This window comes from Macrosteles quadrilineatus, unplaced genomic scaffold (genome assembly GCF_028750875.1).
Source record: "Macrosteles quadrilineatus isolate MER2022 unplaced genomic scaffold, UCM_ALF_1.0 Scaffold_8__2_contigs__length_117827958, whole genome shotgun sequence".
Lineage (NCBI taxonomy): Eukaryota > Metazoa > Arthropoda > Insecta > Hemiptera > Cicadellidae > Macrosteles > Macrosteles quadrilineatus.
In genome coordinates, this window is record NW_026542601.1 from 100,456,572 (window position 1) to 100,471,426 (window position 14,855).

General features: G+C 35.1%; 2 protein-coding genes across 2 annotated transcripts in view; both read left to right on the top strand.

Annotated features, from left to right (window-relative positions):
- LOC128999919 (Y+L amino acid transporter 2) overlaps positions 1–8,280 on the top strand; it is a 36,198-nt gene extending 27,918 nt beyond the window's left edge. Inside the window, exons 5-9 of the mRNA XM_054426704.1 lie at positions 1,069–1,192; positions 2,436–2,636; positions 4,107–4,256; positions 6,012–6,189; positions 7,241–8,280. Coding sequence (XP_054282679.1) covers positions 1,069–1,192; positions 2,436–2,636; positions 4,107–4,256; positions 6,012–6,189; positions 7,241–7,308 — 721 coding nt within the window. The 3' untranslated portion in view covers positions 7,309–8,280. The remainder of the gene's footprint in view (positions 1–1,068; positions 1,193–2,435; positions 2,637–4,106; positions 4,257–6,011; positions 6,190–7,240) is intronic.
- Positions 8,281–12,153: 3,873 nt separating this feature from the next.
- On the top strand, positions 12,154–13,291 carry LOC128999263 (serine/threonine-protein phosphatase alpha-2 isoform-like). Its single transcript, XM_054425657.1, has one exon. It carries the CDS (start codon positions 12,248–12,250, stop codon positions 13,226–13,228), a length of 981 nt encoding a protein of 326 aa, XP_054281632.1. The 5' UTR covers positions 12,154–12,247; the 3' UTR covers positions 13,229–13,291.
- Positions 13,292–14,855: the final 1,564 nt, after the last annotated feature.

Consider the following 14,855-nt stretch of genomic DNA (forward strand, 5'->3'; position numbering starts at 1 on the left):
TTGATGATCCGGACGGGAAGCGGTTATATCCGCCTTCTTTTCAGACACACTGGCAGGTGCTTGAGCAGTAACCAGATGTTTTGCGGAACCAAGGCGTCACTATCCTGCTCTTTCCATGACTGCGCTCTCCCCCGCACTCCCCCCTCTCTACTGCGCTAAACCCTCTCTTGCGCCTCACCCCCTCCCGCGCACCTACCACCACTTCTACACCCCCCCTCAACGTTTCGCGCTCAACATTACGTTGTCTCTATTTATTGTTTACATATTGTTCTTTATTTATTGCCTAACGTTGTCATGGTCATATCTTCAAAGACGGGTAGCGGATATATCAGCATAGTAAAAAATGATAAAAAAAAATTAATTTGACAGTATGATGTGTTCCACTGTGTTTCTTTTATGTATAACACAAGTAACAATTTTCCTAATTAATAATTCCTCAAATTTTTTCCCTCCTATGTCATGATTTCGCCCGTCCGGGAAGGGTTAAGATGAGGGGATTGTAGTGTTTATTCCTATCTTTCAAATTCTATTGACATACCACGAATAAAACAACCTGCGCAGAAACGAAAAGATCACGTGGTTCGCGCCGGTAGGTGTGGCTTACCCTTCAAACCTGCGCGGCTCGAAACAGCCCAGGGTTCTTTTGTTTCTGGTATTACTATAACATCATAAGCAAGAAATTTAGTCATCTACTGATGTACATTCGTACTTAATTTGTAAACATTTACAAATTCACAAAAACAATTGCTATTACCCACGGGCTTCACTCCGTTTGACTTCATAAGTGAGTTTGAGTTCATAAAACTATTGGTGGAGTGCAAAAAACTTTCTGCTCTGCCACCAATTTATAGTGCCCCAGATCTAGGGTTAAGGATAGCACCTTATAGCTACACAAGTATTAGATAAACTTTTTTCAAAAAAAGAATACTCATTGATTTTTTTTGCATCAGCCTTCCTTGTACTGTATTTCTATAACCTCATGAGCAGTGTCCACTCTCTTTGGATTGATTCCAAGCGTACTGGTAAGATTTTCCCATTGTTTAGGCTTACTTATGGTTTTTGTTACAGGAATCTACCAAAAGCCATCTGTATCTCATTGCCGCTGGTAACGGTCATCTACGTCCTAGTGAACATCTCGTACTACGTTGTGTTGACAAGGGAAGAGCTTTTGTCCTCTAGCGCAGTGGCTGTTGTAAGTTTTGTTATTTTTTCAAATAGATGACTTGAACTTGTTGGATTATTTCGTGATTTAATCATGCCTGGCAAGCAAGACACCATCTCAGACTATTCAACCATTTTAAAAACCCAATAGTTTACAGCACTAACGGGTCAACTAAAAACGAAGCTTAGTGGACCTAGTTGTTACTTGACTTTCACAGTTTACAGCGCATGTCAAACTATAGCTTTTTAGTTTTCAGTGAATTTCTGTATATGGAAGAAGATAATCATGATTAGTCAGAAAGTCAAGACTGGTCAAGCTTGTGTACAAAAGCAGCACTAGAGGGTACAAATAATTGTTGTGCAATACTATTTAGTAATATCACAGTAATACTTGGAAAATTATTAATTAATGGAAAAAGAGTTACCAGAGCAAACAACTCCTAGAATAAATCCTGTTTTGTCAGAACGTACCTTATAATTTATTATGTTTATTTACGTACATATTAATTTACGTATTAATTTATTACGTTAGTATATTGGTCTAGAGGAGCAGATATTAAAATAGAAATAATGAGAATTAATAAAATTCCAATTGACAAAAAATATCTGTAAATACTGAAGTCTATGAAGGTGTAATTTAGTTTCACTATTTTATTTTAACACTTTCAATTTTCAAACAATGTGTTATTATGGATAGTTCACCTAAACACTAACACTCTCAATTCATCAATTCTTTTAAAATATCCTTTTGGAAAAAACAAACAAAAACGCAAAGTTAAAACCTGTCTGTACGCTATCATAGACAAAAAGAATTAAATATAGACTGTCAGCCGTGCTGCGGTTACCATGGTTACCATAGGTCCCGGCGCACACCGCTGTAGTTTAAGTAGCGCGTCGCGTACGCCGTAAATACATGGCGCTCCAAGCGGTGTGCGCCAGAAGCTATGGTAACCGCAGCACAGCTGACGTTCTATATTTAATTCTTTTTGTCTATGACGCTATACTCCTTTAATCTATGACTCTATTGACTGATCGTAATAAGAGCAGTAGCATACACAGGATGGGTTCTAAATTGATCTAATGTGCTACACTGTTGACAGATGGACCCTGAAAAGTACTTGTACTTAATTTTTGTGTGGACCATAAGAAATAAATTTTATTTTTACATTTGGAGGAAGTGATGACCAGAAAACCCAAGACCGAATTAAAGGGGTTCTTCTATAATGTGTGGGTGGTAAATATGGTGTGTTGATGTAAAGTGTATTGTTTCTTAGACTTTTGGAGACAAACTGCTTGGCGTGATGTCCTGGACAATGCCCTTCTTCGTGGCTTGCTCCACATTTGGAGCTCTCAACGGAGCCATCTTCGCCTCTGCTCGTTTGTTCTTTGTGGGAGCCAGACAAGGTCATCTTCCTAAAGCAATCGCCTTGATCAACTATGAACACTACACCCCAGTGCCTTCATTAGTCTTTCTGGTAAAACACATTTTCATTCCATTAAATCAGCTAGATTTCTAAAAATTAAAGTGTAGGAACTGATACTAAATTATCAGGAGTTTCAAATCTCATGGTAATCCTGTTAAGGATCTATTGTCTCCTTCCTCTCATATTACTCTTCTTATTCCTCACAATGCCTCTTCACATTCATGACAGTCTCTTTTCTTATTCCTCTCCCAGCCTTCTTTCACCTCTCCCTTATCTCTCTTCTGTTTTCTTCCCCATGAATCCCATAACGCCTTTTATACAGTACCGCTGCAGACGCAGCATGCTTTTCCATACTACAGTGGTCTAACCAATACAATGAAAAGGGATCTTAAAAAATATTTATCAACACATTAGTGAGGTGGAGGAATGGGCATGACAGCTCAAGGTCAAAGTCATTTCTTGTATTACACGCTTGTGTAGACTTTGTATGGTCGCCATTTCAATGAAAAGTATTAAAGTATTAGAGTAGGCTGCTCCCACCCCTGCCATCCCACCCCTTATCCCCTCCCCACTTCTTGAGTAACTTAGATCATGTTCACGACACCTCTTGATCGCGGAAGATGTCCACAATTTAACCTTCACCGTGACCGCAGGGGACGCTTACCATTTTGTCGTGAGTCGTGACCAAGGACGATTTTTTAAATTTTCTATTTCGTTTCTTGTTCACGACTCTTTTGCGACCGTGGGAAACAAAGATGCAAACAGGAAGGTGTTCACAAATTCGTCGAACAATTTTTTTTGTTCGCATGATACATAGAACACTTTTTGTGAGCACGAATTTTCACTGTTTCACCGTGATTGTAGGAGACGCATAGCGGACGCTCACGATCTTGTTCATTTTCACTGAAGTCATTTAAATTGATTATAGTACAACAATTTAATGTTAAAAAAAAATAGTATACTTTTCAAAGCAAGCAGATTTCAATTCTGTACCTGATTACGGCCCGATACCCGAACATCATATTTTTTTTACCTGACCCATAACAACAATTTTTAACACACAGTAAACAAAAAGTTTGACCCACAGAACCTGAATAGTAGTATTGAAAAAATGAATTATTTATTACCTGGTATCCTAGCCTCCTAGGTCTATTCACTGATAAGATTGTCAAAAACAAGGGTCTTAACAAAGGGCGGAGATCATCCAGTGGAGTTCACTATGTGTATTTCTAAACCTCCTAAGCTCCAGCTACTGAAAAATCATAGAGACAAGGCCTCTCTGGTGGAAGCCGCTGGGAGCCTCATTGATGTTTTTTTAAATACGGCCCTGGGTGTGTAATCAGAAAAATGTGTAGATGGAAAAATAATAAATTTGATTAATGGCCGGGTTGGTCTATCACATTTAAACAAGCATGTACAACAAGCAATTTAAACAAGCAAGCTTCGATTAGATCTTGTTGGAATGCTTTGTAAAATTAAATAGTCTATTTAGTTGTTGTAATTCTATGTTATTTGTTTCAGTGCATCGTGACTCTTGCGCTCCTTGTTATAAAGGATGTTTACGTTCTCATCAACTACGTCAGTTTTGTGGAGGCTCTCTTCACGTTGTTCTCAGTCTCGGGTCTTCTGTGGCTCAGGCTCAAGAGGCCAAATGCAAAACGACCAATTAAAGTAGGTTTCTAGACTTTCATAACAGTACAGTACTGTAATCAGAAGACAATGTCTGTTTCTTGGATGAAAATATCGGGGTTGATAAATTACCTATAGAGGTTACTATAACATTTGTATGCCTCAGTCAAAAAAAGTTGTGCACGTTATGGCAACAAGTGACCAGGGCGGGTTTAAGAAAGAAGGCCTGCCCCTCTTAACCTCAAATCCTTACCAGTTAATGTGCTGTCACTGACACGTCTAACCACGGTTTGAGTACACTAGACTGTTTTTCATTGGTGTAAACAACCTCGTTTGGAAACTGTTTACTAAAAAAAATTAAACATTTTATGTGATTCAAAACAATTGATTTTGTAGGCAAATTTATACTCTATCTTGTATGAACCAGCTGCTGGTACAACAGGCTTCCAACCACATGATGAGCAAATTTACAGCTGTAATAAAAACACAATTTCAATTTCATTTGTTTTTCATTGAGTTAAAAAACGTTGCATGTGAATCAGCTACCCAGATGTGAGGGGTAGGAGAGAAGAGATGTTACAGCTGATATACAAACAAGTGAAATGTTAACTACTTTTACCTAACCCGCCATGTTAAACTTCCCTATCCCAAGCGTGATGTATATAACTTCGTTACTTCTCGAGTGATGAAAAGTTGGAAAAACTCACTCGGTGATGTAATGAAACCCATTTAAATAACATTGAGTGCTTAACTTAAAAAATATACCTCTATGGAGCCAACGACGTTCAACACTAGAAATCAGCTGCGCGCTTGAATGTTATTGTTATGTTTTGAAGAATTTTCCTAACCTAGCTTTTGTTTGTAAATGAACGTTACTGTTAGAAGATGAGTGAAATGGATAATGAAAAATATTGTTCGTAACCTCCTGTATATTGTCGGGTCAGGTAAAATCTTGTACGTTACACGTTACGCAAGAGCGTGTTTACATCACTTCGGTAAATTATGCAACTCGCTTCCGCTCGTTGCACAACATTCACCTGCGTGATGTAAAAACTCTCTTACTACACTTGTAAGGTAAATAGCTATTAAGAGTATTTAACAACAGTAGAGCACCCCAAGATTTTGGTGTAGAAAGTTGCAGATTTTAACACAAAATTTTAATTGGATCCCTGTGAGTTCTGGATTAGGACTTATTTATGTGCTTCAAACGGTGGCAGTAAAGTTGAGAGTTATAATTCAAGAGCTTTACCACATCTAGAAGATTTTATAAATTTTTAGCAAATTTCCTATATAGGGAATGAGGGAGGATTATTATTGTACTGGTTTTTCTTGACTTTACATTTCTATGTTGCCAAAAGGCTCATGGATGGGTACATGTACTATTCTTAGAATATCTACTAATCTATCACTACTACTTATATTTATCACGCCAAAATATGTTTTAGTTCCGAAAACCCCCTTTATATATATGTATACTTAATACTGTACAGGAGACAAAGGACAGAATAAGCAGGCTAAAAGATTGTAGTCATCCCGCTTCTCTAAAGTAACACAAAAGAAAACACAAAGGAAACACTGGATGTTGTGGCCACTGGCCCCTTTCTCAATATTGAGCCACATTATATTCTGGAAGTCTTTCCCTTGTAAAGGAAGCGGTGTTGCCAACACAATAACGACAAACATAACAAAACCTTTGAAAGGTAAAAGGGTATTGCCTTTGATTCGGCTTCTCGATTTTATTTTAAACCTTTTTTCTGCATGGGTTTCCTTGTTGATTTAATAGCATATATTTTCCAGGTAAATATTTTACTACCAATAACGTTCTTCATAATCTGTGCGTTCCTGGTGGTGTTGCCGTGTTATGTCAAACCTTGGGAGGTCGGCGTGGGAATCATCATCATTCTCTCTGGCATCCCAGTCTACCTGATATTCATCCACTGGAAGAACAAACCGAGGTGGCTTGATGACCTAGGAGGTAGGTTTTTTTTATTAGGGTTAGTTTAATAAATTTTATGATATTGTACTCAGAATACATACAGAAGCTGTCTAAATGTGATTAGATTGTTAATTGTACAATATAATGTATTTGAAGGAAAAAAACTGTGTACCGGTATAATATGTTTAAGGTAGTTTATTTAAGTAAGAGATGTTTGTGTGTATACCTTTTTAGTTTGCATTTTGCATGTATGCTGTAACAAGGCTCCTCGTCACTTATTGTTATCATTTGTGAACAGCGAATGACGCCATTTTCAGCTCTGTAGCTTTACTGTGTGCCAGATTTTTTTTACTATTTAATCTCCTGTTGCATGAGAAATAATTACAGTGATGTTTTTTCTACAATAAGAAACATGTCCGCTGCAGGCATACATGGCCAGATGACTGAAGTTTATGGCCTGCCTAATGCAATGAGTGAGGCATAAAGTGCAGAAATGGGTTAGGGAGTTTGAAAATGACTCCATTTTGGAAGGAATTGTGTTTTTGGTGGGTATCAGACTTCTCATATTAGAGCACAAAGTAAAAAAGTTCTCAAGGTCATTTTTACTCTGAGCATAATCCATTTCCACACTTCCATGCCCTCATTCGCATTAGGGCCATAACCTTTAATAATTATCTGGCGATGGATGCCAGCATCAGATGTTTCATATGTGGTCAAAAATCATATCACTAGCCTTATCTCGCATGCAGTGGGAGATTCAATAATTTAAAAAATGTTCTATAGGTAGGCTACACACAGCTAAGCGCACACCAGCATCAGAGCTACAAACTATAGTTCGGCCGCTTAGAAAGCGACCTCCTCTAGCATTGGTTTAGAATTAGCGCGCAGGTCGTCGAACTATAGTTTCAAGTTTTTGCTTTAAAAGCAGTAGGATGTTCAATTTTAATGTTAAGCTGACAGAGTCAGTTAAGTGTGTGTCAGTTTTATTGATACCGTTTTCTTTGTTTTAGAATACTTTTCCATGATGCACAAGCCCCTAGATGCTAGTTTGGGATTTAAATCAGCTGGTTATTTCTCTGTTTTGTTGCAGACAGCTTCAACTTCACATGTGCCAAGATGTTTATGTGTGTGTTGAGTGAGGAAGTGAAATCGGATTGATGTTCAGAGCAAACTTCTGTTCTGTTCCCAAGTTTGACATCGACAGTGTCTCAGCTGTCAAGATCAAAATCTGACAAGTCGTTTCTGCCAAATACTGCCAACGACCTTTTATGATATATTCCATTGTTGTGAAAAAGAATTTTACTTTTATAAGACATATTTGCGGTTTTAGTATAGAGTTTAATTTAGCATTGTAAATATAATTAAGAATGTACATAGTTACTGTAGTTAGTCAAATCTAGTTGCCTTTTGTATAACAAATTAATGTAGTAAATATGTTTTTGTTTTTAGAAAAATCCTCTAAAAGTTGATTTGATATTTTTTTAAAGTAGCTTTTTCATTTCAACTTATTCAATTTAAGAACTTCCTTGTTTGAAAATATTTTATAATGTTTTAATAAACCATGACTAAAATCGTGACATATCTTTTTCATGCTCAAAATATTTTGACATTTTCCTTGGTGTAAACTGTATTTTCTTCCTATAGTATAGTAATGTTTTAAAAGTATTGGTGATATGGAATTTTTCAACGAGCCACCGACAGACTGTGCTGTTATAAAATACTATTTTTTAACCATATGCTAAATTGAGAAGGAAACTTTTGTAAACTGAAGTATTTTTCAAATTCAACTACTATAGCATCAAATAAACAAATGAGGAAAAATAACTTTTTTAATAAATAGCTACTGGGTAGCACACCTTGATGAAAGGCCCATTCAACTTGTATAGTAATTTTAGTAAACACACTGGTTACTTAATTCACTCCGGTATGTTTTTTTTCGTGATGGCATTATCAATGTTAATCTTGGTTTGTTGGCTACTGATCACATAAATAAAATTATACACAATCCACTAAAAAAATTTGGAGGTATATTTTCGAGTTTACATCAAAACCCATCTTCAGCCTCTGGTAACAACATAACAAGTGATTAACAAGTAAAAGTAATATTATATTTTACCAGAGGATGAAGATGGGTTTTGTTGTAAACTCGACATATACCTCCAAATTTTTTTAGTAAATTGTGTATAATTTTATTTATGTGATGAGTAGCCAACAAACCAAGATTAACACTGGTTACTATTGGACTCCAGTATCCAAAGTCATGGTTGTTTTTTGCACTCACTTCATAATTAATTATAAAAGTAGCAAAATATATGAAGGAAAGTTCTCAAATTCACCCATCAAATGTGATTCCTATTAGAATATTTGTATAGAGAAATTGACTTTGTACCATTTATTACATTTTTGTAATTTTTACATTCAACATCGGTTGTAGTTACTCAGTTGGGACCACTGCTTCAAAACAGAAAAATAAATCACTGCACAAGTTTTGTAACATTCGTTATAAATATTTACAACAACACAGTTGTATTTTGTAATATTGGCTAAAAAAAAAACTATTAAAGTATTACTACAAAGATACTATCTGTTTTCTTTCCACTTAAATGTTTGAAATGCACTGTACAAAGCATAGGCTACATCTTAACATTTTACAGCTAACAATTCTTTCATAACAATTTTTTTTTGTTTCGAATTAATATATCCATTGATATATCGATTATTTCATTCGATATATCAAGTTTGGTTGGTTAGGTTAAATAAAACCTAACGTAACTAACCAAATGAAATAGGTAATCAATATATCGAATAGTCTATAACCGATATTTTTCGTTCGAATGAGTGTAGGACGTAAACTAAAGTGCAGCCGATCATACTTCAGATTTCTTTTTTAAATTGCACAAGAGGCAGAGGATCTAAGATTTAAATATATCCATACTAAGTCTAAGTACCTATGTAATCAAAACCTTAAACTTAAAGTTAATACAACAAACATACACCAATATCTCGATCCTAATACGGTAATGGTTTTGTTGAATTCTGAGAAAAGCCAGTAGCTTTTTGGTGGTTTTTTTTTTAACTGGACCCAGATCATGTGTCTTTTTATCAACATTGACAGTTTCTACATGTCTTCTTTTTCTCATAATTATTGAGATAACATAGGGAATTGTGTCTCTGTCCAAGGCCCCACTAGAAAAACCTCTGCCTCACCTACTGATAATGGCATAATATTATAGAAGTGATAAAATCCAGGCTTAGTTTAAGGAGTCAAAACTATTTGCATCTGCAATTATTGAATGGATTGCCTAAATTGAAGACATTAGATTTTTTAAATATAATTTGGCAATCCGGAGGCTAACATCTACAATGAAATAATTCATGACGTATAGATGCAGAAGAAAAATCGCACTTTTTCAAGTAATAGATAAGTTGCAGAGCAATACATTTAACGGATCGGTATTTTAAAAACAAGCTGTCAACAATATATACTGCTAGGTGAAACCCGTCGAAATCGGCGGTCTCTAAGAGGCCTCCTCGTTTATATGGTCGTGTGGCTTCATTGGCAACAAATAATGCAAATGAAATAGCAATGGGGTATTTCCAAAGAGAAAAACTTACTGTAAATTGGCTGTTACGTAAATATTGACGTTTACATGCGTTGTTAATCAACGTATCTTATAAAGGATGATGTTACCTAGTTTAAAAGGAATATGACCTTTCTGTCATGACAGTAGCTGCTTAAATAGTACTTACTCTTACAACCAAAATATCATGTTACTTTCAATAATGTTACCAACCCAGTGGGCCACTGTCCGTAATATAGACCACTGCAAATAATTTTGTCAAGATAGGTACCATTTTAGGCAAGGTTTTTGTGTTTAGATGTTATTAGACACGATAAGAGCACACTGAACTTCTTCTGCAGATGAATAAATGTTGGAGAAATATAAGCCGAATCATGAATGTCACAATGCGAGTTTGAGCATTTTGTAACTATATGAGGAAGTTACATGGGTAGTATTTTTTAGGCTGCTGCTCAGTGCACTTTATGAATCTACAGTATTTTTTTGAGATAAATTAAATTATTTTTATTGTTGAGTAGCGCTAGTAAACATGCACAAACCTTTTCGTTAGTCTAATAACATTCAAAGGTTCTCTAAGAGAAGTAAGTAAGAGAAGATGTATTCATTCAGATTAGTGAAAACATGATATATATATATATATATATATATATATATATATATATATATCATGTTTTCACTAATCTGAATGAATACATCAAAGCAACCTCTCTGAAAAGTCTGCAGTAAATTGCAGTTTTCCAGCTTAATGACTTTCTAAATAATGCACATATTTCTACATAAATATTGTAAAATGTTTTATCCAGTTGCCTTAAACTACTATTAATTTAACAAGATATGGAAACGGCTCAAATGGCCACCGTGCCCTTCTCCACTTACTTGCATTATTTTGTACTGTATTACACACTCTAAGATTTTCCCAAAGATTGAAAACCTGTATGACAATAATCTTATGAACCTATGATGATCTGTCTAGAATAATTTGATAAAATATAGGCAAAAGTGGTGAAAAAGGCAGACACCAACCCGTAAAATTGATATAAGGTAGTTCAATAAGAAATAATTGTAAGAGTTACTGTGATAAAAGGATTTTCCACAGATTTCGTAATGGAAGGTTATATTACTCTCAATAAATGTGTGTTGTTTAAAATACAATTTAAAAATTAACAGCTGTTTCATTAAAAAGGCCAAAATGTAAACAAATCTGTGGAGGGATCTTTAAAGGCTTCTGGGGCAGAGCCCTAAGGGAATTTACTTCGTTTTTCTTTTGATAAATCATCTACAGACCAAGACCTTTCTTTGGACACCCCTACCATGTTTCTACGCCCAGCCGTTCTCTCAAATTAGTGGAGACAAAGTTTCCAATTAAATATTTAGATTCCCCCATGTTAATCTTATGGGAGAAAATCCAACTTTGATGGAAGATCCTGTAAAAACTAATAAAGATTTCAAAAAACAAAAAAGACTTTGCAAAACTACAGATCAGGGCAATTCTTTTGACACTTTAATCATCAAAATCGGTCCAAAAATGAGGGAGGAGTTCTGTTTACAAAAATTGGCTTAGCGTATTATATATATAGATTTTGATTTTGTGTTACTCAGGTATTATAGTTTCTAGTCTATATATTAATTTGAAACTGTTTTTCTTTGTCATAGCTATTTTGAGAGAACGGCTGGGCGTAGAAACTCGGTAGGGGTGTCTAAAGAAAGGTCTTGGTCTGTAGATAAGCCATCAAAAGAGAAACGTGGTGAATTCCCTAGCGGCTCTGCCCCAGTGGCCTTTAAAGTCCCATCCCATGTTATTCTTATGGAGGAAAACGGGGTTTTTGTCACAGCTAATTTGAGAGAACGGCTGGGTGTAGAAACTTGGTAGGGTTGTCTAAAGAAAGGTATTGGTCTGTAGGTGAGCCCTCAAAAGAGAAACAAGGTAGATTTCCTTGGGACTCTGCCCCAGAGGCCTTTAAAGTTCACTCAGCAATTTTGTTTACATTACGACCATATGGATAATTTTACTCTACTTTAATGAACCAGCTGTTAATATTAAAATTGTATTCAAAGGTCTACTGAAACGGTCAAAATTAAATGTTTACATTATTATTTATGATTTCTGCAGGTTTGCTGCGGCGGGGGTGTTTAGTTTGTGGTTGCAGATTTTCTGAAAACATTAATCAGCCTTAAGGAACCACTAAATTTTTATTACATCATTAACCAATTAATAATGTTAATAAAAAATTCATTATATACCAGAACATGGTTTGAAACTAAAATAAAGTATAGTAAAACCATAAAAACACTACTTAAAAAAACACACATTATAATCAATGGCTCCGAGATGAAACTTAGAGAATTGCTGAGTAAAAGTAATTAAAGTAAAATATCATGTGTTGTATGGATTTTTAGCAAACACATGGTTTACTGACAACAACCACATCCAAAATATTTACTAAAATGGATTGAAAACAAATTTTAACAATTTATAAAACTTTTAGATTAATTACAAACAACAAATTCTTGTTACGATGGATGACAGAACAAATGTTGATAACATCATCGAGAGGCTATTGGAGGTCCGAATCAACACTAGACCCGGCAAGAACGTTCAGATAGCTGAAAATGAGATACGCCTTCTCATTTCAAAATCTCGTGAGATATTTCTAGCTCAGCCGATGCTGCTGGATTTAGACGCACCTTTGAAGATCTGTGGAGACATCCACGGACAATATTACGATCTCTTACGACTGTTTGGAGCTGGAGGATTTCCTCCGAGCAACAACTACTTGTTTCTTGGCGACTATGTTGACAGGGGAAAGCACTCCATCGAAACTATCTGTCTCCTCATGAGCTACAAGATCAAGTATCCCGAAAACTTCTTTCTACTAAGAGGTAATCATGAGTGTGCGAGCATCAACAGGATTTACGGATTCTACGACGAGTGCAAACGAAGATATAACATAAAGTTGTGGAAGGCATTTTGCGACTGCTTCAACTGTCTACCAGTGGCTGCTGTCATAGACGAGAAGATCTTCTGTTGCCATGGAGGACTCAGTCCTAACCTCAACAGTATGGAACAGATCCGACTGATCGGTCGACCCACAGATATCCCTGACCAAGGACTTCTATGTGATTTACTTTGGGCCGATCCCTCTGAAGATGTTGTTGGTTGGGGTGAGAATGATCGTGGGGTCTCTTTTACCTTTGGAAGAGAAATTGTTTCACGATTTTTAATCAAATTTGATTTTGATTTGATTGTTCGTGCTCATCAAGTCGTTGAAGATGGCTATGAGTTTTTTAGCAACAGACAACTTGTGACTATATTCTCTGCGCCCAACTACTGCGGGGAGTTCGACAATGCCGCTGCGTTAATGTCTGTTGACGTTAATTTGATGTGCTCTTTTCAAATTTTAAAACCAACTGAGAGAAGCTCGGGATTTATGAAGTTTCCAAAGGGGTTCATGGCCTCACGAAATCCCGCGATAGTTCAGCATAAACCTAAAAAATAGCACATTTGAAATTAAGTTAATTAATTAAAAAAAACTTACATTATACTTTTTGTCTGAATAACTTAGCATAATATGCACATCTTCTCGTTCTTGATCAGTTATAGCTCCTAATTAAAATGTCCTCCATAACTACAATATCAATTGCAGCTAAGTATATTAAAAATCCTAACCTCTAAGCATTGATACATCACATCTGCTCCATTTTACACCCATTAACATAATATCATTGACTATTGGATACTGAAGTAGACTTCCCATCTATATGGACCAGCTGTAGCCAATTTTTTATTAAAAAAGAATTTAGTTGTGTGAGTCAGTGTGAGCCAGACACAGAATGCCCTAGTAACTAAAATTCCATATTATACCTTATTTTTTGTTGCTGACCTGCTTGTATTGATAGTCGAAGATAATATTTACGGAGATGCAAAAACTTTAAATTAGACGCTCTTACGTTAAACGGCAAACGTTTAGTGTTTGCATAGCATATAATGGGATTTTCACGAAGATGCAAAAACTCTCTATTAAAAATTTTCAAGAGCCCTAAATATTAGTCTGATTTTATATTGCACACCAAATAACACACTGTAATTAAAAGCAAGCACTGTACAAATACTAGCCTATTTATTAGAAATAAAATAACCATATACTATAACCAAATAGTATTTTTGAACTAGAGCAGGGATCATTAAGCTTTGTTCCAGGGAAATAATGTCTGTTAAATTCATACTATTTGTTTTATGCATTTTTTCATGGGTTTGCAATATTTTTTAGGGTCAAAGAGTTTTGCAATTTACAAACAAACAAAAAGTCAGGTATGGGTCATGTTGTAAAATGTATGGAAAACTTCACAATAAGAGAAATGTTTTCTATGAGTTGCCAAATAATAAAGTTAAAAACCCCATGGATATCAGACTAAACCCCATGGATATCAGACTACTTATCAAAACAATCTTTAATTGATAGCACTATCAAAGTGTGACTATAATCGTTTGTTAGCTGGACTTAAGTAATTAGAGAGGCTCTGGTCTTTTTTTCATTGAAATCATAATCTTATTTCAAGAAGGAACCCTCAACGTAAGTTTTGACATCACCAGAGGTAATAGAATATTATATTTTAAATAATAAATCTCTTATCACGTTACTTATTGACAAAATTTGTACGTTTTAATTAAATGTCAAACATCATAAATTTTCTTACTGAGCACCAGGCATTGCATCCAAAGAAAAACTCATGTTCTGCTCCGTCTATTATCTTTTGAGTAATATTTTATCCTGTTTTAAAAATGTGTATGTCCCTAATAACACCAAGAATTAATTATTGTAAGGAACTTGTTTTATTGCATAATGCTATAAATGGTATGATACAAGTTAATATTTTTTATTGTGAAAAATTGTGTTTATGTTATGTACAAATTATGATGATCAATATAATTTTTATATTGATTATATTATTAACTTTAAAAACACAATTTTAGTTTGGTCTTTCTAGAAATTGTTCTAAACAAAAATATAGTAGTTGCACTTCTTTGGATGATAAAATATTTTTTTATATATCAATGGCTTAACTTTTCAATATAAAATTTCCCTTATATAGCTTGGTTGAAGAGAAAGGGAATCTGCTTGCTGG

Bases quoted from the DNA above. Each gene is read 5' to 3' on its own strand.
- LOC128999263 (XM_054425657.1), top strand. From the start codon at position 12,248: ATGGATGACAGAACAAATGTTGATAACATCATCGAGAGGCTATTGGAG.